This window comes from Opisthocomus hoazin, chromosome 22 (genome assembly GCF_030867145.1).
Source record: "Opisthocomus hoazin isolate bOpiHoa1 chromosome 22, bOpiHoa1.hap1, whole genome shotgun sequence".
NCBI lineage: Eukaryota > Metazoa > Chordata > Aves > Opisthocomiformes > Opisthocomidae > Opisthocomus > Opisthocomus hoazin.
This window is the reverse complement of record NC_134435.1, coordinates 307612-331183: the sequence shown is the minus strand read 5'-3', so window position 1 is coordinate 331183 and position 23572 is coordinate 307612. Positions and strand designations below refer to the sequence as shown.

Genomic DNA, 23572 nt, shown 5'->3' with positions numbered 1-23572 from the left:
ATAAGTGAAGAGAGACACATGAACATATTTGTAATTTGCAATCTTGATAAGACATTATTTTGCAAATATTACATTAAGAACATTGAGGAGATCCAAGCCAGCTAAATTAATATGAAAGGAGTACATTAGGACTCTTAGCTCAGGAATAAAAAATAAAAAAAAAAAAAATCTAGAGTTGAATTTTACCACCCTCATCCTTAATCACAAAAGTAGAAATATGGAGAGGTTAAAAAGCCAGGGTGCTGACTTCAACACACAGGTATCACCACCTAGGAGTAAATCAGATTAAGGGATCAATTCACCGTTGTCCATTCTCCCTAGATCCGATACGTACCATTTTCAACCCGGTTAAATACTGGGCTACAGACATTATTTCATTTACAAGGTAAGTCTCATCATACACTGTTGTAAGCTCAAAAGATCAAGTAGGGAACATAAGCATTCATACAGAACCTACTAGCCTCTCTGCCTCAACTTTAGTTGTGATTTTGTACTTGTATTACTTCAATGGAATTACTGTTTCACTCTAGCATAAATAAAATCATGCCCGGCCTCCTGAGTGACTAGCCTGAGGGATGGAAAAGGCACATTCATCACTGGCTATCATCCTTGGATCCTCCTCTCTTTGCCTTTCCCCACGGCTCCCAACCTCCTCTGTCTGAGAGTGCAAAGCTCACATACCAGTTCATTTCGTTCGTCAACGAGCAACGTGTTCCTGTCTTCCAGCTTCCGGATAGTGGCATTCAGCTCTGCTATCCTCTTCTGGTTTCTGCGCAAGTCCTGTTCGTTGGCAACAAAATAATACAGTTACTGGTACTTTTCAAAATACATGCTTGGCAAAAGAATCCTCAAAAACCGCACAACAGTCAACTTAAGCTGTCATCATCAACAAATTCTGTGATTCTGTGAAATTATATCTATGGATTTTTACAGTATTGAACATGCTGGCAAAAATAATATATGTTTTTGGAAGAAAGTATCTGGTTTGGGGGATACTTCAATTGAAAATTTTCAGCTGTTTAAGAAAATAAAGAGAAAACCACCAAACAGATGTCGATATTTTGTTATGATGGGGAAGAAAAAGCAAAAAGCTAGAAGATTCTAATTTTTTTTGCTTTTTCCTATACATTGCTTCTATTTGCTGAGCCACTATGTCAGGTGAAAAAGTAAGGACATCTTTTTCAGTATCAATTGCAATTTACTTTCTTATTCCTCATTTGTATATGTGTAAATATGTCTACATATACACATTTGTTGTGTAAACATCATATATTTAGTCACACAACCAGTAAGTTGCATGCTTTGTGAATGACAGCAAGGGCTGTATATGTGGAGAGTAAGACAAAGAAAGAGGAAGATCTCCTAAGAGTCTCCTGGACTTCCCCCACCTCAGCCTTCTCCCTGTCCCTCTTCACAATTTTATCTTGTTTTGAGGATGCATGCTATACAGGCAGTTATGTTCATTAAATGATTCTTTCAAAGGGGCGCTAATTGTGGCCTTTCAGTACTTAAAGGGGGCTTATAAGAAAGATGGGGACAAACATTCTATCAGGGCCTGTTGCGACAGGACAAGGGATAATGGTTTTAAACCAACAGAAGGGAGATTTAGCCTGGATATAAGGAAGAAATTTTTTACAGCGAGGGTGGTGAAACACTGGCACAGGTTGCCCAGAGAGCCAGTCGATGCCCCATCCCTGGAAATGTTCAAGTCAGGTTGGACAGGGCTCTGAGCAACCTGATCCAGTTGAAGATGTCCCTGCTAACTGCAGGGGGATTGGACTATAGGACCTTTCAAGGGCCCTTCCAACCCAAACTCTTCTACGATTCTATGATTCTAATTATTTAAGATGGTTTATATTTGTAAATAGGGCAACTGAGGAAACAGCCTTAACAAATCTTTGGCCCACTAGCATTCTCTCTGAAGAATGAATGGACCTAACTTCTCTGCAGTGAATAAGAGTGGGAATGTTTTCCCAGGCCCTGGGAAAATATTTAAGCAAGAGAAATACAGCCATGTTTCTGTTTTGCAGGGGCCAGTAAAACCTGCGTACAGGGCTGCTGCAGTGCTCTGAACCATCTCCGGCCCTTCCTGGGATCTCTCTCTTGGGACTGCTCATGTTACACTCTGCCTCCTTCACCAAGAAGAGCTGTTCATCCAGAGCTTCCTTCTGCAGCTGCAGCTTCTGCACGTAGCCTGTCTGTGTCTCCAGTTCTTTCTCCAAGGAAAATATGATCCTGTCTTTAGCCTTGATCTCGTCCATCTGAATGAGAGAAACACCAGAACAATGATATTACTCTGTAAAGGCATCAGCATTTCAGCCTGCTCCAATCTAGTAGTATATGATTTACTTAATAGTAGTGTTCACCATTTAAATATTCTATATTATACTGCACCAGGCTTGTAAAACTACACACTTTGAGGTTTCAGCCATAACCGTACATTGGCACAGTAGCAGATTCACCAGCATTACACAGAGTGAAGCCCAGGAACTGAGCATGGTGTGGCATGTCAACGGATAACTGCATGAACAGTTCAGGCTTTCACACTGCATTTTGGTCAGTTATTTATAGTGATGAAAAATAAGTCTAAACTCTGACAAACCCAAAAAAGTTTACATTAGCTCCCGCTCATGTAAATGAAACTACATTAGCTGAGACAGTAGAGGTTACAGTCCGATCCTCACAAACAGCACATCTGTGCAGACCCAGTATTTCTTAAAGCTGGTTGACATGTTCTTAACCTGCTGCTGAGTGCAGATTCAAGGCTATTCATTTTATTTTTACTTTATTTCTGCCTAATATCCCAGGGCTATTCAAGACAAAAAGAAGTGTCTCTTATTTCACCTCACAGCAACTTTAAGTATGATGGCTGAGACGAAAATTTTAGATTAAAACTTAGAATAAGATGAACCCATACAAGCCTTGCAACCATAAAAATGGATACAAAGCTGCTAACGTCACTGAGCTCAAGAAAATCTGGTGAAGCAGAATTGGCAAATCAGGCTGACACAATAAAAGTATTGTTATCTGGGAATGATATGAATCATTCCCTCAACACAAAAATGATATCTATGCTAAATTTTACTGCAGCTGCCAAAGACACTTTCTGGTCTCACAGCTTTCTAGGCTTGCCGAAATCTTCCCCAAACCATTTTGCAAATGAGTAGGGCTAGACTCTGATCTCCATTAACTAGATGCCACTCTGATGTAACATCCTCCACTCTGCTAGCAATACAATGGATTTGCAAACCACTTGTGTTAGTCAGATAAAAATAATTCTGGACTTGTTCAAGGAGGGGGGAATCATTCTTGACAGTTTAAATTACCATTTCTTTTACTTAACTGTTAAACCTCGAATTCCAGTTTTCCAGTCAAACTTACCACCATTGCAAGGAGGTTCAGCTCCCAACATGACAGGGAAACACAGCAACTTGCACCGTTGCTGGTGTGGGTCTCTTTTTGTTCATTTTCCCCAGTAGTTACTGCAGGCTATGCCAAGACCAAGCCAAAAGATATCTCCCTTTCTGCCATGGTTTAATGTGTTTAGGATACCACCACAAGGGCTAGAGAAACTAAAAAACTGCAAGTGCAGATTTTCTAATACTTTGCATTGCACATGTATTAGCATCTCAACAAGCCAAATCCTTATGGACTAGACCAATCACTCTCTTACTTTCAGGTGTTAGCTGCCATCGGTGTGGTTGCTCTAGTCAACTCACCATGATCTATTTACTGCCGAGAAGTGACAGTGAGAAGTTTGTAATACTTTTGCAAAATAAGGTGCATCACAGAGTTCTGTTATTCACAAAAAGCTAAGAGGCACAAGAAGCAAACTTGCTACAGCATAAGAGAACACATGAACTATTTTGGTTACTGACCAGGCGGCGAATATCCCTTTCACTCTCCCATTTGATCTTGGAAATGGCTTCCTGGTGGGACTGATGCTCACTCCGAAGATCCCCCGCCTTGATCTTATCAGCTTGGATCATATTGTTAAGGGCCTCATCTACCTGCTTTTTGGCAGACTTCAGTTCAGTAATTTCCTGTAGAAGCTTAAGGCGCTCGGAGTCGAACTGTTTTCTGGCCTCTTCACGAGCTTCAATAGTCAGGGCTGTCCGTACTTTATCACTGCTCCCATCCCGCAGGGCACACAGCGCTGACTTTAGGCGCTGGATTTCGCTGTCTCGGACTTTAACCATCCGTGTCATCTCCTGCTCATGCTGTTTGATGAGGTTCTCCCTCACAGCCTGCAGCTCCTTCATTTTCTCCTCATGGAGTTTGGCCTTTAGCTCCGTGATCTGCACAGTCTGCTTGCGCTGCTCCACCTCACGGATACGCTTAGTTTCTTGAGTCTTCTCTCTTTCAAGTTTAGCAACCTACATCGAGACAAAATGAAAGTCACCTGCTACCAAGATGATGCTATCGACACAAGCCCACCCAGACACACAGCCATGTGAAATTGAGGAATACTTTGCTGCAGACCCTAGATGATCCTCCACCCTCCTGCAACAAAATATGGGCCAACCCCTGGGGCAGTCACATTGATTTTACACTGTCTTTACTCAAGCCAAAACATTCCTGTCTTGCCTCATGCAGTGACACTATATGTACTTCCAGTATTTCCTTAGGAAATAAGACTCCATGTATACGTGTGCATTTGCCTAATAACTTTTTAACCACCAATGTCAGTCAAATTCACCAGAAAAAGGGCTTGAAAATAGCAAGGTTCCTACAACTTGCATGACCATGGGTAGTCAGTCAGCTTGCCTCTATATAGAATCTTTAAGGTTGGTAAAGACCTCTAACGTCATCAAATCCAACCATCCACCCAACACCACCATGCCTACTAACCCATAGTTAGTAGTCCTGAAGTGTCATATCTACACATTTTTTGAACACCTCCAGGGATGGTGACTCCACCACTTCCCGGGGCAGCCTGTTCCAATGCTTTACAACTCTTTCAGTAAAGAATTTTTTCCTAATATCCAATCTAAACCTTCCCTGATGCAACTGGAGGCCATTTCCTCTTGTCCTACCGCTAGTTACTTGGGAGAAGAGATCATCACTTGCCTCACTACAACCTCCTTTCAGGCAGTTGTAGAGAGCGATAAGGTCTCTCCCTCAGCCTCCTCTTCTCCAGACTAAACAATCCCAGTTCCCTCAGCCACTCCTCCTAAGACTTCTTCTCCAGGCCCTTCACTAGCTTTGTTGCCCTTCTTTGGACAAGCTCCAGCAACTCAGTGTCCTTCTTGTACTCAGGGGCCCAAAACCAAACACAGTACTCGAGGTGCAGCCTCACCAGTGCCAAGTACAGTGGCATGATCATTTCCCTACTCCTGCTGGCCACACTACTCCTGATACAAGCCACGATGCCAACTGAGGTAAGGCGCAAGTCTGAAAGTCCAGGAAACATTTCATCTTTTACAGATGTTCTTACTCATACACAGAGCTTTAATGTGTCTAAGAAGGGAGTACAAGTGCCCCTATCCACAGAAAAGCATGCTTCACTGGTTATTATGCTTATGGAACAGCTAGCTTTACTTAAAATATGTCCTTTGCTGCTCTTCATTAACAACAGTTTTTAAAGTTCTTTGTCCATAGCTTTGGAATCAAAGTTACAGAGCAACCCACTCAGTACACTTACACTAATATATCTCTAGGTACAACTTCATACTCCTGAGCAATTCCACAACAGAAACCTGTGTAAACCTACACCAAAGAAAAGCAACAGATATGGAATGGTTTCAGTTCAAAGCAAACTCAGTAGTTACAGTGAAAAGGAATGTGGTTTCCAAGATTGTAAGAACTTCCTTGTTAATGCCTTTTTAAATAAAGACCACAAAGAACAAGGAAGAGTGAGCAAACCTTTCAGAAAGAAAAAACATTCTGACAAGAAACAGACTCTAAAAATGAGAGGCATCTTCCTCAGAAGGCTCCATGCAAAACACACACAAAAACTTTTCAAAGCAAAGCATTCAACACACACAGGTGGTCCACACTTGCAACTGCCAGTGACTTCTCTGGAGGACTTCAGAGGCCACTGACGCAGTAATTATCTGTAATAATACATGTCATACGCAACAAGAAGATTTCGCAGCCAGGGACTAAAAAGCAGTCTCTTTTAATCACGTCTGTATGGTTCATGTGAGATGTTAAAATGCCTTTACTAAATAAACCACTTCTGAGAAGAAAGCCACACACATCCTTAGCCCTCATCCTCCAAGACCTTAGGACAGGTTTTCGGTTTGCCTTCACTCCTTTTTCATTCACAGAATCACAGAATGGTCAGGGTTGGAAGGGACCTCTGTGGGTCATCTAGTCCAACCCCCCTGCCAAAGCAGGATCTCCTACAGCAGGCTGCACAGGACCTTGTCCAGGCAGGTCTTGAATATCTCCAGAGAAGGAGACTCCACAACCTCCCTGGGCAGCCTGGGCCAGGGCTCCATCACCCTCAGAGGGAAGTTCTTCCTCATGTTCAGATGGAACTTCCTCTACTTCAGTTTGTGCCCCTTGTCCCTTGTCCTGTCCTTGGGCACCACTGAAAAGAGTCTGGCCCTGTCCTCCTGACACCCACCCTGCAGATATTTATAAGCATTTATAAGGTCCCCTCTCAGCCTTCTCTTCTTCAGGCTGAACAAGCCCAGCTCCCTCAGCCTTTCCTCGTAGGAGAGATGCTCCAGTCCCCTCCTCCTCCTCGTAGCCCTCCGCTGGTCTCTCTCCAGTAGCTCCTCATCTTTCTTGAACTGGGGAGCCCAGAACTGGATGCAGCATCACAGATGGGGCCTCACTAGGGCTGAGTAGAGGGGAAGGAGAACCTCCCCCGACCTGCTGGCCACACTCCTCTTGATGCATCCCAGGATCCCATTGGCCTTCTTGGCACCCAGGCCACACTGCTGGCTCATGGTTAACCTGTCATCCACCAGGACACCCAGGTCCCTCTCCGCAGAGCTGCTCTGCAGCAGGTCTGCTGCAAGCCTGTACTGGTGCATGGGGTTGTTCCTCCCCAGGTGCAGGACCCTGCACTTGCCCTTGTTGAATTTCATCAGGTTCCTCTCTGCCCAGCTCTCCAGGAGTTATTAAACAGACGTTTATCTTCATTGCTCATAAAGAACACACTGCTAAACCTGAAGACTGCCTTGATCTCACCCATGTTCAAGGACCTTTAGCACTTACCGTGTAAGAGTTTATTGCACAAAAGCTATACTCTGACTATAAAATGCAGATGTATTGTGCTTGCTGCTAGAAGCATCTCTAAATTAAAAGGGAGCAACACTGCAGAGAGCAAAACGTATATTTCTTTGCAAAGCCACATCGGCATCACCTGTGGGAAAATTGATGCTGATTGTAGGGATTTTAACAGAATGCGGGCAGGGTATGCACAAAGTAGGTGTAAAACAACAGCCAGTATTTTATACCTGGATAACACCCAGCCCACTACATTTTTACAGGTTACAAAAGCTGTAGCAGTGTAAAGAGATATTATTGCATTTCACAAGGGCTACCCCAGCATAGACAAGGCAGGAAAAAAGAGTCAAAAGTTCAGCAGAAGACGTAGGCAAGAGCTGAAGCTGCAGCACACAGCCCTGAGGTTGTACCAAAGGCTTTTATACGGGAGGCACCTTCACAGGTACGTCTATACTACAGGGCCATGGCTATACCGTGCATGCATGATACTCAGCTGGCTTTAGACTAACATTACATATCTGAGACTAACTCTGGCAGACCATTGGTACCTGAACAAGCTTTAAACAATGCCTACACGCCTAATACCTGTATTGCAAATGGATTACAAGGGTTGACATGGATTGCCATTCTATACATTTAAGGAATACTTCACTCAACTTTGAAATAAGGGCATGTCTTGCTGAAATATCAGCCATTCAAAAACCAGCAACACTACAAAATTTCTAAGCACTAAGCGGATAGGATGAAACCCACTAACTGGAATATGGACAAAGATAGTACAAAAGACATGCTGCTTCATTTGCGGGCCAGAGGCTTCTTAAACTTGTATCTTGGTAAAAAGAAGTCTTTTCCATGGAAGCAACAGGACATCCACAGTAAGAAAATGTTGTATGTGGGGAAAGAATCTGACCACTGTTCTAGGAAATAGTTGTGTTTCATCTGTTGATTTCTGTGATACTGTTTTTTCCATGTGTTTCTCTCCTTCAGCACAGACACTTATTTAAAACCAAACCCTCACTCACCTTAGATTTCTCCTGATGCAGCTCAATTTGAATGTCTGTTAGCTTGGTCCTGAGTTCCTCATTGGCAGCCTGTAGGGCAACAATCAGTGCCTCAGGCTTTTCGCCCTTGCTACGTCCTTTTTTTGACATTGTTTCTTATCAGTGAGAGTCCACGTGGTTAATTATTTCAAATAAGGACTGACATCTTTTTCTGTTCCTTTCAGTGTCAGTTAGTTCAGCACCTACTGCGTGACATTCCTTAAGGTCCTGGACTCAGGTGCTTTGGAAGCCCTGCAAGAAATAAGACATACTATTATGTGTCAGTGGACACTGCAGCACGACAGCTCACACGGTTACAGAATACAAGAGATAGCTCACTTCTCCAAATACTACACTCCTGGTCTGAAAACCTGCAAGGGAGATCCCAGCACAATCAGGCTTCTGTATGCAAGTCTGGTATACTAGTGAAGATTCCGTATGTGCTCTTTTTCTGTTCTCAGAAATAGGCATCATGCAATGAAGATATGAGCTCGTTTACCATAAGGATTAGTGCTGTTGGGAGTACAGGACCAGAAAAGACAGGTCATTTAATCCAAGCCCTGCAGTCTGAGGTAACCACAAAGCAGGCACTTTAGTCTCAAGGATCTACAAAAATATCTTCCTCTTACCCTCCCCAACCCTTGACCCCCCCAAGATCCCGTGTCAAACTCAAAGACCTTCCACAACACACCTACAATTTGCCACAGCAAGAGAGGAGAAGTGCCAAAGTCCTCACCAGCATTCTGGGTCTCTGTAGAAGCAGAGAACTAATGACATTCAAAAGCCTGTATCAGACTAGAAATTGTACCCTTTGCCAGAAATGCAGACCAGGAAGCCAAGGGATTTTTCCATATCACTAAGAATGCAAGTGTCCCTCTGTCTCATATACCTACTGGGTTTGGGGGTTTTTTTGGGTGGTGGTGGTTTTTTTAGCATTTGTCTTGGTTCTTGGTACTGACTGACAGCCTCAGATAAAGAGGTATTCTGTCTACTCACAAAATAAATGTGGATTTAATAAGGTCCCTAGAAATTTCTGTGCCCATGTGACTCAGCACTGAACAGGGATTGAGATGGTGCCATGTTCATGTTCAGTCACTCTGACATTCCTACCACATCCACGAAACCTGCAGAAATGACACACATCATTTGAGAGGACAGCAGAATCCTCAGTACAGAATGTCACTGTAAAGTGAACAAAGCAGATTCACTTCTTGCCATACCAGTCCTGCTATCCTGAAAACACTGTCCTGTATCAGCCAAGGCTTCCTATGCTGCTCCCAGTTAAAATACCTCTGAAATTTTGGCATTGTATTGTATACGCACAGCTACAAATCAGGCAGGATCTGATCTGTATTTCCCACAATGCCTCACATTCAATACTGATAACAAAAGATATAATGATGCTAGTTACACAAAGACTTTTTCACCAGGAGGGCTGAAACGGTACAACATCAGAGCTGAGTCTGCTGTAGGTGCAGATAATTGAGAAAAAAATGGGCTTTGGAAAGCAGTTAATAACAATGGCTTGTTCTTGTCATGTATCATGTGACACAGCACATACAGATCTGATTTAGTGCTGGCTTGGAAAAAAAATCAGGCCAGACGGGACAGAAATGGTCAAGAAAGCAGAAATCTTTGGCTGTCAATGTCAAATGAATACTAATACACGAAGAATTGCTGTGTTTGAGCAAAGCATGATGCTGTCACCAGATTAACCATGCAAAGGATGGCCTGTGAGAAAGAAAATAGCACATAAGCAAAGCAGCAAGGACAAGAGATTAAAAAAGTCACAGGAGATTATCTCCTGCACAGGGGAAATGCTTCTTTGCTGTGTCATTTAAGATCCTCAACCATCCTGAAAGCAGAAAGCACTTTCAGGGACTCCTCTTGCCCAGAGGCCTGTAGCTGTAGTGCTGAGATAGCAGAAACTTCTACTAATGCACCAGGGCCATCTAGCGCAAACGTGACTGGGATGCTACTCACTGGGGAGTTCTTGTGATTACCTCTTTCCAGACAAGAGTCCACAGTCAGCCACAGCTCTAACGTCGCCAGGCTTTTCCAGTTTTTCCTGAGACAAATTTAGAAAGGTCATCAAGCAGGCATGGATTAGGGGAAAAATATCCACTGAAAAAAGAATAACGAACCAAGGCAAAATTTCTGTTACTTGAAACATCGGCCCCAGGAAACACTCCTGACAGTGGAAAATGCTTTAACAGAAACAGAGAAGTGTTTCCAAGCCTAGGAAAGGCACAGTACCACAGAGGGTAAAGGAAATGAGAGGGGCCTAACTGGTCATTTCCATATTTTAGCGCTATTCTTCTTAAATTATTGAAATACAGTAACTATCTCCCAGGATGCTAGGGGGATTATATTAATCCTAGAATACACGAACAGAGCTGATGTCACAGCAGATATAACGTGTGTATGAAGCTACACACACACACACGCATATACTCCACTGAGCAGAAAGAGCAGGCTGCTTCTTTTTTATATCCTCTTCCAGAATAACCCCCAAAAGATGTTACCCTGCAGTTAACTGGAAAAAAACCCACCATTTGCAGAGCTTTACTTTGTCAGCAATGAATGTGGGAGATGTAGCCTCCAACATCGAAACAAACATATCTATAAAACTCAGAATGCTGTCAGTCACTTCATTTTTGCTTCTTTATCTGTATTTCCTTTTTAAAAAGCACTTTGCACTTCTCTGCTAAACTCCCTCACTTCCATAGCTTTCACATTTCCCAAGACCTTTTTGAAGATCACTACTGGGCTCCTCTCAGCATGGGGCCAAGGTGCCCTCACAGTAAGGGTGCAGCCCTGCTCTCACTGGAGCCCTTAGAACTTCTGTCACTTACAAAGCCTGCACATCAATATTATGCGCACTGTGGGCAAACAGAGGACCACACTGTACGTCTAGGATTGCCTTACTGTCACTGGAGTCTCCTGGCAGCCACTCTCTCTAACAGTCTTTCCTGCCTTCCTCTGTGCACACGCTGAAGGGGACCAGCTGATACCCCCCCACACCCCAGCTAGAAGCCTCAAGAATGGAGAATGAAGATTCATTACACAAAGTATGGGTCGCATCCAGAAAGATAAGAGTATTTAGGAAAGAAAGTGGCTATATTTGCTATTTTAAAAATATAGGGACAGTAGAACAACAACAAAATGCCCTGTGACTTCTTGCCACTGGAAGAATATCCTGAAGTTGTGAATGTCGGTCAAGTTTTTAAAATCAGAAGCTGGGGGATAAACTCACAAGCATGAAGCTGGTAGTATTCCATAAACTTGCCTTTACAGTGCACCGTGTACCGAATTAAACATAGATTTATTGCGGCGTAAACTGTAACAAGTATTCTACTTATTCCTATTTCAAGCACCTTATGGCCAAATATGCAGGTTTAGATAGTCTTTGTCTTTGTTCTCATTGCTCCCTCTCTCTCCCCCTCCTCTGTGGATCCCAGTGCCCATCCCGTTCCCTTCTTCTTTTCCAAACCTTTTGGAGTCTTCCAGGCAATCCCTGAGACCACTGAGTGAGGGATCCTAGGACTGACAACAATCAGCACTGCTGAGCTACTGATCATGACCTCAGCAGACAAGGCTTCAAGGGAAGTAGGAAAGGACAAACAAAGCAGAACATTTTCTACTCCCGTGAAAGCAAAAGTGGGATCGAAAGCATGAAATTATTCTCATTCTCCTGTGACAACACACCAGCAACTCAATGGTCTAAAAATTGAAGCGGGTTTTTTTGCTTATGAGTCCCATTCCTACCTTACTGCAAGCCCACATAGTTCATTGCTTCCACTAGCATTATCAGGTTTAATATTATCCTGAAGGCTCTTCCAGCAACGCCCAGCTCTCACAGACATGCTCCTAACAGTAAATAAATAGCAACGTCAGGAGTTCTGCTATTTTGCATGCAGTCTGCCCTTTGATACAACTGATGTTTGGTCAAAACACAAAGATTTGCTCTGGAAAGCAAAAGGCATCATTTAGTAACTAAAGCCAGCATGATAATCTTTTGACATGCAAAATTCTGAGAATTAGGAAGCACCAAAACCATATAAAAGTGAATGACATGTGGGTACGCACTCTGTCTGCCTGGCCTGCAAAGAATGAATGCGATAGAGCTGGGAATAACGTCACCCCGAGCTCAGTGTTGTGTGCAACTTTCCTGATGAATGAAAGAAAATCTGTATGGCATAAGGATGAAGCAGATGTCAAGGATGGCAGAGTGACTGATGAATGTACAACTGCCCTTCAGCAGTCAGTGTAAACAGTGCATCCTAAAGGGCCACAGTCTTGTTCCTTCTGAAATCACTTCAGACTGTCACCTGCCTCTTCTGAACTGTCTCTGAGAAACAGACAAAGAAAATCTTTCCATCTGCCCAAATTAAATGGAGCTCAGAAGCAGGAATAAGCCCAGGAGCAGTACTGTCCTCCTGAATCTTCCAATAGCTTCTTAAATTGAAACTAGATGCAGATAACTCCCTGAGTCTTGATGCAACAGCAGAGAGGCCCTAAACATCTCCAAAGCTCCTGCACACCTTGGAAGATACCAGATGGCAACTCCTTCAGTTACGGCACATCCACCACCCCACATCAGTCTACCTAACAGAGGAGGATTTGAGCTAGGTTACCAGAGCTGAACGAAGCACTTCAGGTATTAATGGCAATTAATTCTATGAAGCCCCAGCTCATGGGACTGGCTGCAGTCCTGTTCGGGAATTATCTAGCAACAGCAATGACTGCACAGGAAGTGTAATAGCCACAGGTCCCATTATCACTTCCTCACCTTAGCTTCCACTGAAAGGAAACCTGCATAGTTTGGAAGGGAACCACAGCATTCCTGCAGTGTCTCTTGATCTGGACAACAGGCTGGAGAACCAGACTTCACTGCAAGCTATGGGGCACATTTGCTCCACAGTCTGAATGTGGTTTTCAGTGCCCAATACCAGAGCTTAAAGCTTTTTTTCCAATTTGTGCTTTAATAAAAGCATTTGGCAGCTGTCTCAAAATGCCTCTGATAATTCCAAGATGATTTGCACTGGTGTAGCTACAGAATAACTGCCCTGAAGTCATGGAAGAGATGCCAGTAATACCACAGAAATTAGAGAAAAAAAAAATTTACCTCGTGCAAGGAAATTCTATACTTAGATACAACCAGAGATTTAATCAGTTATTTAGAGTATTACTCCACAATGCAACCAAAAAGTACAATAGTGATTTTCAGCCATTTTCTTACACAACCCAGTGTGTGATGTGTGGAACAAGTTTTACTGATGCAAAATCTTGGGAGAGGTGCACAGTACACAAAAACAATTCTTACATTGATAAGTTTCCACTTCTGTCTGATAGGTAGACAAACCTTCTCTCTTTCCCAAATCACAGAAAAATAGGGTTTGGTTAGACCGGTTACAACTAAACCAAGGTCTGACAGTGGTTTTAATGCAAAAAATGAGAAGACATCAGTCACAGAGGCATAAGCTCTTCCTCCTTCTCTTGAGAACTGGTGAAATACTGCTCCCAGGAATTTACCTGTCTTACACCAACACAATGGTACTCACATCCACAGTAAAACAACAAACAAAGCTGCATCAAGGGAAGTTTAGACTGGACATGAGGAAGCATTTCTTTAGAGAGAGGGCAGTCAAACACTGGAACAGGCTCCCTAGGGAGGTGTTGATGCCCCGTGCCTGTCAGCATTTAAAAAGCATTTGGACAATGCCCTTAATAACACGCTTTAACTTTTGGTCTGCCCTGAAGTGGTCAGACAGTCAGACTAGATGATCATTGTAGGTCCCTTCCAACCGAAATCTTCTATTCTGTTCTAACACAAAGGATAACAGACCAGATCAACCTTGCAGATTTAGGTTACTGAGTTAAATGAGTATCCCATTGAGACATGGGGAGATATGTAATTGTAAACATATGTTATTACTCTATTTTATGTAGAGCAGCTCTAAATAGGTAGAACGAGGTCAGTCACAAAATGTACCCCTGAAACTGCTTTTTCATTGGAACATCCATTTAATTTGAGTAAATTAATCTCTTAGGCAAGAATTATCTTCTTTCTGTGGAATTCTTTTTCATTGAAAGAGCACTGCGATATTCAGATGCCCAAAGTTGTATCTTTTCACCTGTCAATGTGGCCTACCATTCTTTGAGAGGGAAGGGCCCAGTGAGTTTGTCAGTTCTCCATCACACTGCTTTTAATGCATAAAGCTTGAATTTTATGTCAAAGCATTTCTAAATATCTGCTTTACCGACACTTGCTCGTAGACCCTTGCAGACTGCAGTGAGGGAATAACCTTTCACAAAATTCCCTGGTACTTTGCAATACCACATGCTTACCACAGGGTGCTAATTATATTACAGCAGAACACTGTCCCTGCAGTCTGCTGTGGAAATCTAGACAAGTTAGGAGGCTACCTTCACCGGCTGCCATGTCCTTACTAGACCAAGCACTCTCAATTCCAAAGGAGGGAAGGAAGCCAATGCGAGGTACTGGTTCTCAGCAGTACACATGATCAAATCACAGATTTTAAGTCTTAGAAGAAACAGTTTAGTTCCCCAGATAAACAAACTTCCTTGATTTCAGTGGGATGCAGCCTTCGGTATATGGACCTCTCTATGAAGCACACAGGGCACAGTGATGATGTCATTAGACATATCAACTCAAGGAAATTAAAAACACCACAGCATTCCCACACTATGGAAATAACATGACCCTAACAACTGTTTATAAACCTGGTAATCTATTTGTCAATGCAACTATTTAGAGATTGCAAGAAGCATCTGTCAAATGTCTGTAAGCAAAGAGACCAGCAGAATTATTTACCATGAGTGACTGCCAAGTACAATAGCAGCTGGAGTGTTTCCTATCAGCTTTGTCCTCTACCAGCACGTGTCAGTATAATCTATTGGAATTATTGTTGGAGCCTTTTGAGCCATGAAAACCTCTGGTTAATCAAAAGAGGGCTTAAAAAAAGGCCTAAAAATCCTATGTGTGGATTTCCATCCAAGATGGCAGAATTAAACCCATTTCTAAAACATAATAAATTCAGCCTGGAGCTCACAAGCAAAAATTTTATTTTGCCCTTCTCCCCAGAAAATCCATCCAGTAAATTCTGAAGTAACAGCTGCACCATTTATTTTGAGATGCATCTTGAATGAAAATCTAAATTAATTCACTGAAGAATTTGCCACGCTATGAGAAGTAGTAACACAGTGCTATACATGCGGTGGAGTATTTATCAGTAAGAGAACACAGCTACACTTAAACTTAATTAAACTTCTACTGTACGAAACAGCACATTTGAATCTCAAGGTTTGTTTGTTGGTTGTTCTGTTTTTCTAAGATCAATTCAAGCTTAGCTCTATGACACAGGCAGGTAGAAGTTGTTTATCTACATCTACACTCCCAGAGGTCTGAAGCAAATATTTGTTTCATAGAACAACAAGCATTGAGTGTACAGATAACTGTGTGCTGCTTCCCATGGCAGAATAAATCATAAAACCCATAAATGCTTCAAGGTAAGCACTCCGTAATCTTTAAGATTGAATGTAAAAAGACAAGTACAACTGGACAAGCAATCCCACTAGAAGCTTCTTCCCACCTAGCCTCTTTAATCTTCTGTTTTCCTTCCTTTCTACAAATTTCACCCATTGCTATTACTTTTCTGTTGGCTTCCATGCTTTTCTTTTTAACAACTTCTTTTTTTTTTTCCCTTTATTTTCTGTTCGTTCTATTCCATGGCATTCTAGGTTACCCTCTTGTTGATACCTGGGTTTGGTAACATGCTAGCAAAAGCATATAGGAAAACTACACCTACAGACACTCCCAGATAATACCATTATCCTTTATCTGAGGTGGCAAAGGAATCTGCTCTGAACATTGCTCCCATTGATTATCTACGGCCAGTCCATTTTTCTCCCTTTCTCCTCTAGTCATTGGTTGCTTTGTTTTCTCCAAGCCAGTTAACAGTTTACTTCTAAAAACAAGCTTTGCATATTATAGAAGTGGAGAAATACCTTTCTCTGTCTTTACAAGAGACACCTAGGGATAGAAACACCTCAGAGAGAAGAAAGGAGCACTTCAGCACCACAGCCTCTACGCTATGGAATCACAGCGTTCTGGGCCCTCGGGTAGGTGGAGATATCAAAACATTACAAAGCCCTGTACCTTCGCTTCAGGCATGTTCGGGATCAGTTAATCATTTTCATCAGTAGCTTTGACGCTGTTATTCTCTGCTAAATTGCCACTGCACAATATCATCCAGAGCAGGAAAACAGTCAAGGATGTCTAGCTCCTTGATGATGTACATGGGTCTCCGTACAGACACACAAAGCCTCCACAGGTTACACCTAGATCTCAGAAGCAAAGAATACAAACTACGGTCCAACCCCTCTCCTATCACTCATTTCCCTATTGATTACACCCTAAAACTCAATTTCAGTCTGAAGGTGAAAAAAGCAAGGCAATGCCGCTGGCTTTGAAAACTCTTTTTTCTCCTTCTTGCAGTGTGTATCCCACCACTGAGGCCTTTTGAATGACTGCACCATTTCAAATGTCATTTTAAGCCAGGCATTCCTTTCCCAGGAAAGCCCAAGTTAACCACCTGCTGGGTGAACAATTCCTTAACACCAGACACAGACATGCCCTGTCAGCATGTGGGTTGTCGATCAGAATTCTTGGCAGATGAAGAGGTGGCTCTGGGATGCCTGCTAAGAGCTGAACCCAGTTGAGTTTGGTCAAGAGAACCCAAATCCACCTCAGTCAGGCAGCCATGCTCACGGCCACAGTCAGACCTCAGACTTGCCTCTTCTACTGCAAGTCTGAGCACGACCTAAGTACTCTGCAGGATGTTTCCCCTGAGGCTAGCACAATCTTAGGCTAAAGAGTCCTCAGCCTCTGAGGTGGTGAGCCCAACCAGGGTGGATTAGTAGGGGCAGCAGTCATCTGGTAACACAGGTTTCCCACCTGGTCTTGTCCTCTGAAGCTGCCTTTGCAGTCAGTTCAGAGACATGCTTACTCACTCACATCAGGGACAAGGTAAGTCATACCGCTCATCTGAAAGGATGCAGGACAAAACAGGAGTTTAGCAGCCTGTATGAAAGCCTTCCCACTGTATTTTTCAAGGCTAGAAGCTCATGCAAACTGCACTCAGACATGTTTCACTGGATACCCTTATCAGCGTAACCACCAGGCAGGTTCAGCCCCAAACAGGGGCACTGAGCAAGAGTCTTAGATCCAAGGCAGTCCAGATCTGAACCTGGATGAAATGTTCCCTGTTTGTACTGTGGTTTCTGTAGTTAGGGGGAAGCTGCTTTCTAAAAAAGTACCAGTAGAAACCCTCTTGATACGTAAAAATCACCACTATCATACCAAATGTTAATCTGACAAGTTGGGGTCAGGCTATGTCAAACAATCTGTCTTTAGGGAAGGCCTTTGCCGTGAGAGTTGAAGTCTCAAAACTGGCTCTTTCTCTGCTTTGGCTTGCAATGACCGAGACAAGTTGCAGAAAATGCCTTCCCAGTCTCACTGGAATAACAGCACAAGCACAAGAGAAAGCACACACTCTTCACAGGGGAAGTTCAGCTGAGTACGAAGAGGCATGAGTGCATACCAATCAAACAGCCATAGGCATACATGCTCCAGTTTGCACATGCGACAGTCGAGCCCATATTCATACTACAGAAACTGCCTGAGGCCTTGTCAGGAAAATAGCTGAGGCCATCCTTCTCTTACAGCATTGCAATAGTTCCCTGCCTGACTCTCCCCATTTGTATTACCTATCTTAGCCATTTTATCTTGTTTCACTGTAAAAAAGTGCATTAGAGGAACCTAGACAGACCATTTTTGTCTTCTGATACATGGGTTTGCTTTTTCTATGAACTACATACAAGACTCACTTGAAATGGGATGTCGAAATTGTGCGTGCAAAACAAACTTTATGTAGGGGACAAACACACTACACATCGTATACTTGCATATGTACACATGCAGAATTTAAAATTTGTTCCTGCCCCAGCAAACACACTATGTCATATACCTTATATGTGTGGCTAGACATACAGACCTACGTTCAAGTGCACACATATAACAGCATAACTTCAGACTGTGTCTTTTCCACATAGCAGTTACTTGGCAGTTTTGTCTATGAATTTCAAAACATTGCCAACGGTACAAACCTGCATCACCTCAAAGAAACCCTTAAAATAGTAGTCCCGAGCTCCTCCTAGCCCCAGGGAAATAATCCTGTGCATATGATCCTTTGTGGGACTAGGACGTACTTCAATCTCTCTGGTGACCTTAGGTTTAAACTGGCACATACACAGGCAACACAGGAGGGTTTCACTGGCAACTCGTGCCTCAGACGAACTGTACCAGCCTAATAAGCCATTAAAAAAAAAAAAAAATGTTGTGGTCCCATCACTCTTGCTTACAGCTGTTTTGAAAAACAAGAGACATAATCTGCAAAACATCATCCCAGAGAAGCCAAATATCAGAACAACGGAAGAATATAACCAATCCCATTTTTAATCTATCAGCACAAAGCTAACTTTCCACTTGTACCGAATGAAAGAAAAGACATGCGATTATAACAAACAGATACCTCTGGGACTTACAGTTTCCTTCTCATCTCAGTTGAAAAAGACCTGCTGCTATATTTTGGGAATTCCTTGGGATTCCATGAAAAACCTTTTTTCTTATGGGGAACGATTTCAAATAAAACATGAAGAGAAACAAGGCCCAGCAATCCCTCTGCCCCAACCACTTCTACTCCCTCATGTGCTGCTCCTCGTCCTCAGTGCCCTGAGGGAGCTGGTGTAGGATGGGAGACGCGCCATTAGTTAACTGCTAGTTGTGTACACCCAGGCATCCAGCCACAAGAACATGGCCTCTAGCATTCAGCATTTCCAAAAGAAGGAAGGTCACGCTCGGGAGCACTGCAGCCTTCCCGCATGGCCAGAGAAGCCGGGAAGGCTGCAGTGCTCAGACACAGACACACCTCTGCGCACCCAGGCCCGTGTTTCCTGCCCTTCTCTCAGATGCTTCCTCTCAGCCATCCAGCTCATGATCTTCTTCAGTCGACTCCTCAAAACACTGGCCTAGAGAGCCACGCTGTGCCTGACGACCTCTGCAGCTTCTCACACTGACAGAGCCCTGCCTTCTGCCCCGGGACGCCAGCTCTCTGCCACGCCAGCGAGACAGCCAGCCGCGGCTGTGCCACTGGCTGCAGACCGTGCGGGGCTGCTGCGGGCAGGCACGCGTGGCCACAGGGGACCAGCTCCAAAACTTACTGCCAGGCATCTTTCCTGTATCAGAAACAGATGACTCTCAAAACGAGATTTTGTCTAAAACTTTTGTCGGCTCTTAAGCTAAGCACGCTGGGATATGAAGGTTCACAGGCAACAGCCCTGCTGTGGCACAGCCGGCTACACACCGCCAGCAGAGCTGAGGCGAGTTGGGGTTTTTTGCCACTGTGTGCACTTTCTAGGTTGTCTCCACACAACACAGCCAGAGAAGAAATAAGGCCTCAGCATACTTCGAAAAATGCAGCAAATTAGAATTGATCTGGGTGATACGGCAACAGGGACAGTTGAAGGCTCTGGATCCCAGAGAGTCCGGAGGAGGCCCTGCAGAGCGTGTTCCTCAGGCCTGCTTGAGCATGGTAAGCCATGTCTTCATTTTTGTCACGCTGAGGTTTCTGTTTAGATCTAGAGCTGTAGCAGCGAGCTCCCCTGAAACCCACCTAGAATTCTTCCTCAAAGAGCACAGCTTTTTACGCCTGTATTTACCAAGCAGATTCAAATGCAAGCCTGAACATTAATTTTTTAGAAAAGCAGTAACATGGCAGTTTCCACAGAATTTACAGGATCAATCAAAATCCCTTTAAAACATATCCTAAAGCATAACCCCTCCTTACAGCAAAGCAAAGTGTCTCATGAGCTAAATTTCTGTAAGTCTCAACACAGGAATAACCTTGAATATGAATGAACAAAAACACATACTGCATCTCCTGAGGAACAAGCAAACCTACATTCATTCAACGTGGTAGAGACCACAGTGCAGGCAGCTAGCAAAGGCAAAACTAAAACCAAACATATGCTCATAACAGCCTTTTGCAAGGACAGAGAAATCAGCTCATCCTGATGACTCTTTCATCATCTGGCCTGCAAACACACAGTAGAAAGGGACCCAAAAAAATAGACTAAGACTGCCTCCTCCTGCATATTTTGTGCCCACATATTCAGTGGAATTTGGGCCTATAACTCTTTTAGGCTTTTTGAAAACTCCAGCTGTAATATCTTCCTTTAAACAAATAAAATCATCACGGGCCGAAAAAAATGTTTTTCTCATTAGTGGTGGGAAAATAGAAAGCATTTAAATTCCCATCCCTCAGAGCGCTGCTTGCTCTGACAGGCGGCAATAGAGTATAACCCACTGTTCAGTATATCTTTTGTTTTCCTCTCTGTGCCTGATCTACAGAGAAGTCTCCCAAAGCTACCATATGTGGGAATGCACAACCAGATTGATAAAGCTAATAACATGCCAAAACATTCACAAGAGGTTCTCAGCAGTGCCTGGGCTTTAACTAACTCCCATGTGAAGTGGCAACACTTACCTCATGTTTTTCAAAAGCAGCACCAGTCCCATCTTCACTTTTAATAAACTAAGATCTAATGGATTCTGCACCAGGGACAGAGTAACACTGGACACCAGTATAAGCTACACGTGGCTGGTGAGCAGCCCTGCAGAAAGGGCCCTGGGGTGCTGGGTGGCAGCAGGCTCAACAGGAGCCAGCAGCGTGCCCTGGCAACCCAGAGGGAAACCCCATTCCAGGGTACACCAAACACAGCGCGGCCAGCCGGTCCAGACAGGGGATTGTCCTGCTGTATTCAGTGCTGGTGCGGCCTCACCTTCAGTACTGTGTGCAGTTCTGGGCCCCACCATTGGAGAAGGACGCGATGGTCCTCGAATGTACCCAGAGGAGGGCAACAGAGCCGGTGACAGGGCTGCAAGGCATGTCCTGCGAGGAGCAGCTGAGGACTCTGGGTTAGTCTCATTTGGAGTGAAGAAGGCTGAGGGGCAACATCATTGCTCTCCAAAGCTTCCTGAGGAGGGGACGTGGAGAGGGAGGTGCTGAGCTCTTCTCCCTGGGATTCAGTGATAGGACACCTGGGAACCGTTCAAAGCTGCATCAGGGGATGTTCAGACTTCACCTTAGGAAGCTTTTGTTTTGTTTTGTTTTTTACAGAGGATGGTCAAACACTGGAACAGGCTTCCTAGAGAGATGATCGGTGTGCCATTACCTGTCAGTGTTTAAGAAGCATTTGGACAGTGTCCCTAACAATTTGCTCTAACTTTTGGTCAGCCCTGAAGTGGTCAGGCAGTTCAACTAGATGATCATTGCAGGTCCCTTCCAACTGAACTATTCTATTCTAATTCCAGAAAGCCTCTAAGGCTATTGAGCTTCCAAATAAATCGCGCTTTCTAGCTACAGAATAAGGCAAGATACTGGCCACTACATCTAAGGCACAGGCAATGCATGTTAATCACGGGGATTTATTTTTAGGGTGTAGTATCTTACAGTCTGCCATAGTGCCAGAAATGAGTGCCTATGCCTTTAGGAGGATAAGATCCTAGTTTACAAACGACACAAGGAATCGCAGTATCACACCTTAATATAACCACTGGGGTTTTAACATCTGGTTGTTAACCGTATAAAATAAGATTCTGGACATCACACAAAAATCATCATCATCCCTGATTCACTTTCAGTTGACAGCATTACTACTCCCACTTGTGGCTGCTAGCAGAGAGAGTCTTTGGAGGTCTGATTTGCAATGTTGGAAAAGATCTGTTCGGAGATGGGCAAAGTGCTGAAAAATTAGGACTGCAAAGGGGCTAGTGCATACTGCAGCAACAGCAATGGAGCTTTGCAGGAACAACAATCAGCGCTATGATGCTAGACTCCAGGCAAGCTTGCCTGCGTTATTGTCAGGCTGCACATTAATTTTCATTTTCTACTTACTTCAAGTACAAAACAAACAGAATCATAATCTCCTGTGCTCAAATAGAAGTAGAGAGACCTACAAATATAAAAGTCTGCTTAACTTAACAAAAACTTGCATGCATCAGTAAGAGGAAGGGAAAGAAAGGAACTTCATTTCCCTGTGTTTTGACCCAAGAGGGAATTTCGAGACTGTTTCAAGTAAACCTGACCAAACCCTCATTTGAAGGTACAGCATTTCTTGTGGCCCTTTACTCATCCCTGTTCTTCTCTGAAGTGCTACAATTGACAGCATCAGGACATTATGACAGCAGCTTAATACTAAGGCTGATAGAGAAAGGTTACTTGCCAACTGTTTGTATGACGGCAAGCAACCACAGACCTTCTTTAGCCAGAAAATCAAATGGGACTTAACCATCAGTATCACAAAGCAGAGCAGGCAAAACACAGAAACAAATCGCCTTTTAATGTATGGAGATGCATACAACCTATAGAATTCAAACCTGTATTTCAGAACAAAAGGTCCTGTTTCAGCAATAATATATCAGTCCAAAATCGGACCAACGATCTCACACGTTAACAAATCCTCAGAATTAAGGCTTCCTCAGTTAGTTATTACATAGCATAGGGGCAAGACAGAAGAAAAATTAAGATGTAGTCTCTGCCTCAGTGATTTTACAACTTGTTCAAAAATCCTATTGCAATTACTGCAAAGTACTTTCCAAAAGACAGAAAAAAAAATCTACCCCTTTTCTAACCCCAGATGCTGCTCTCCACTTTGACTGTACAGCATGCATCTGTACAACAGTCATCACAGTCACTTAGTCTGTTATTACTGCATCTCCCAGCAGACCTCATTACAGAAGAATATATATATAGCTGTACATTTATAGCAAGAAGAAAGACTCTGCTAATTATGCAACAGCTGCCTAATATGAGGGCTACCAAATACAAGAGTTATCTGAAATAGCAAAACTCAGAGAAATATTTGCATGAAATAACTTCACAGAGAACCACTGAAAAACAGTTGAAAAAGCTCTCCATTTTCCTCCCCTATAACAAGAAGTTCCAACTGAATAGTTATCCACTTGTTCACCAAACTGCAGTTAAAAAAACCTACTTGAAATATGAAAAAGTGCCTTCAGTTGAAAACAGCTTTACCAGTATGTCTGTACAGCGCCAAAGCAAAAGGGAACTTTGCCACTGACTACAACAGGAACAGACAGTAGGAGACCAGTATGTCTTCCAGGGTAAGTGAATTCATAAGACATACCTACAGCTGAGCCTGAAGACTTATGTAAAAATAATTACACAGAATTCTATTTACTC

General features: G+C 43.3%; 1 protein-coding gene across 11 annotated transcripts in view; it reads right to left on the bottom strand.

Annotated features, from left to right (window-relative positions):
• The window catches only part of JAKMIP2 (janus kinase and microtubule interacting protein 2), a 66483-nt gene that overhangs the window by 29936 nt on the left and 12975 nt on the right, over positions 1–23572 (bottom strand). For 9 of the 11 annotated variants that reach the window (XR_012766041.1, XM_075441498.1, XM_075441500.1 and 6 more), the window contains exons 2-5: positions 8208–8477; positions 3879–4376; positions 2052–2261; positions 682–780 (exon numbers count right to left, since the gene is read on the bottom strand). Coding sequence is in view for 10 of the 11 variants with exons in the window: in XM_075441498.1 (XP_075297613.1) it covers positions 682–780; positions 2052–2261; positions 3879–4376; positions 8208–8336 (936 nt within the window). In the remaining variant the exon portion in view is untranslated. Of the gene's footprint in view, positions 1–681; positions 781–2051; positions 2262–3878; positions 4377–8207; positions 8478–10228; positions 10275–23572 lie in introns of those variants that run through there. The other 2 variants (XM_075441497.1, XM_075441505.1) reach the window with 2 other exon arrangements.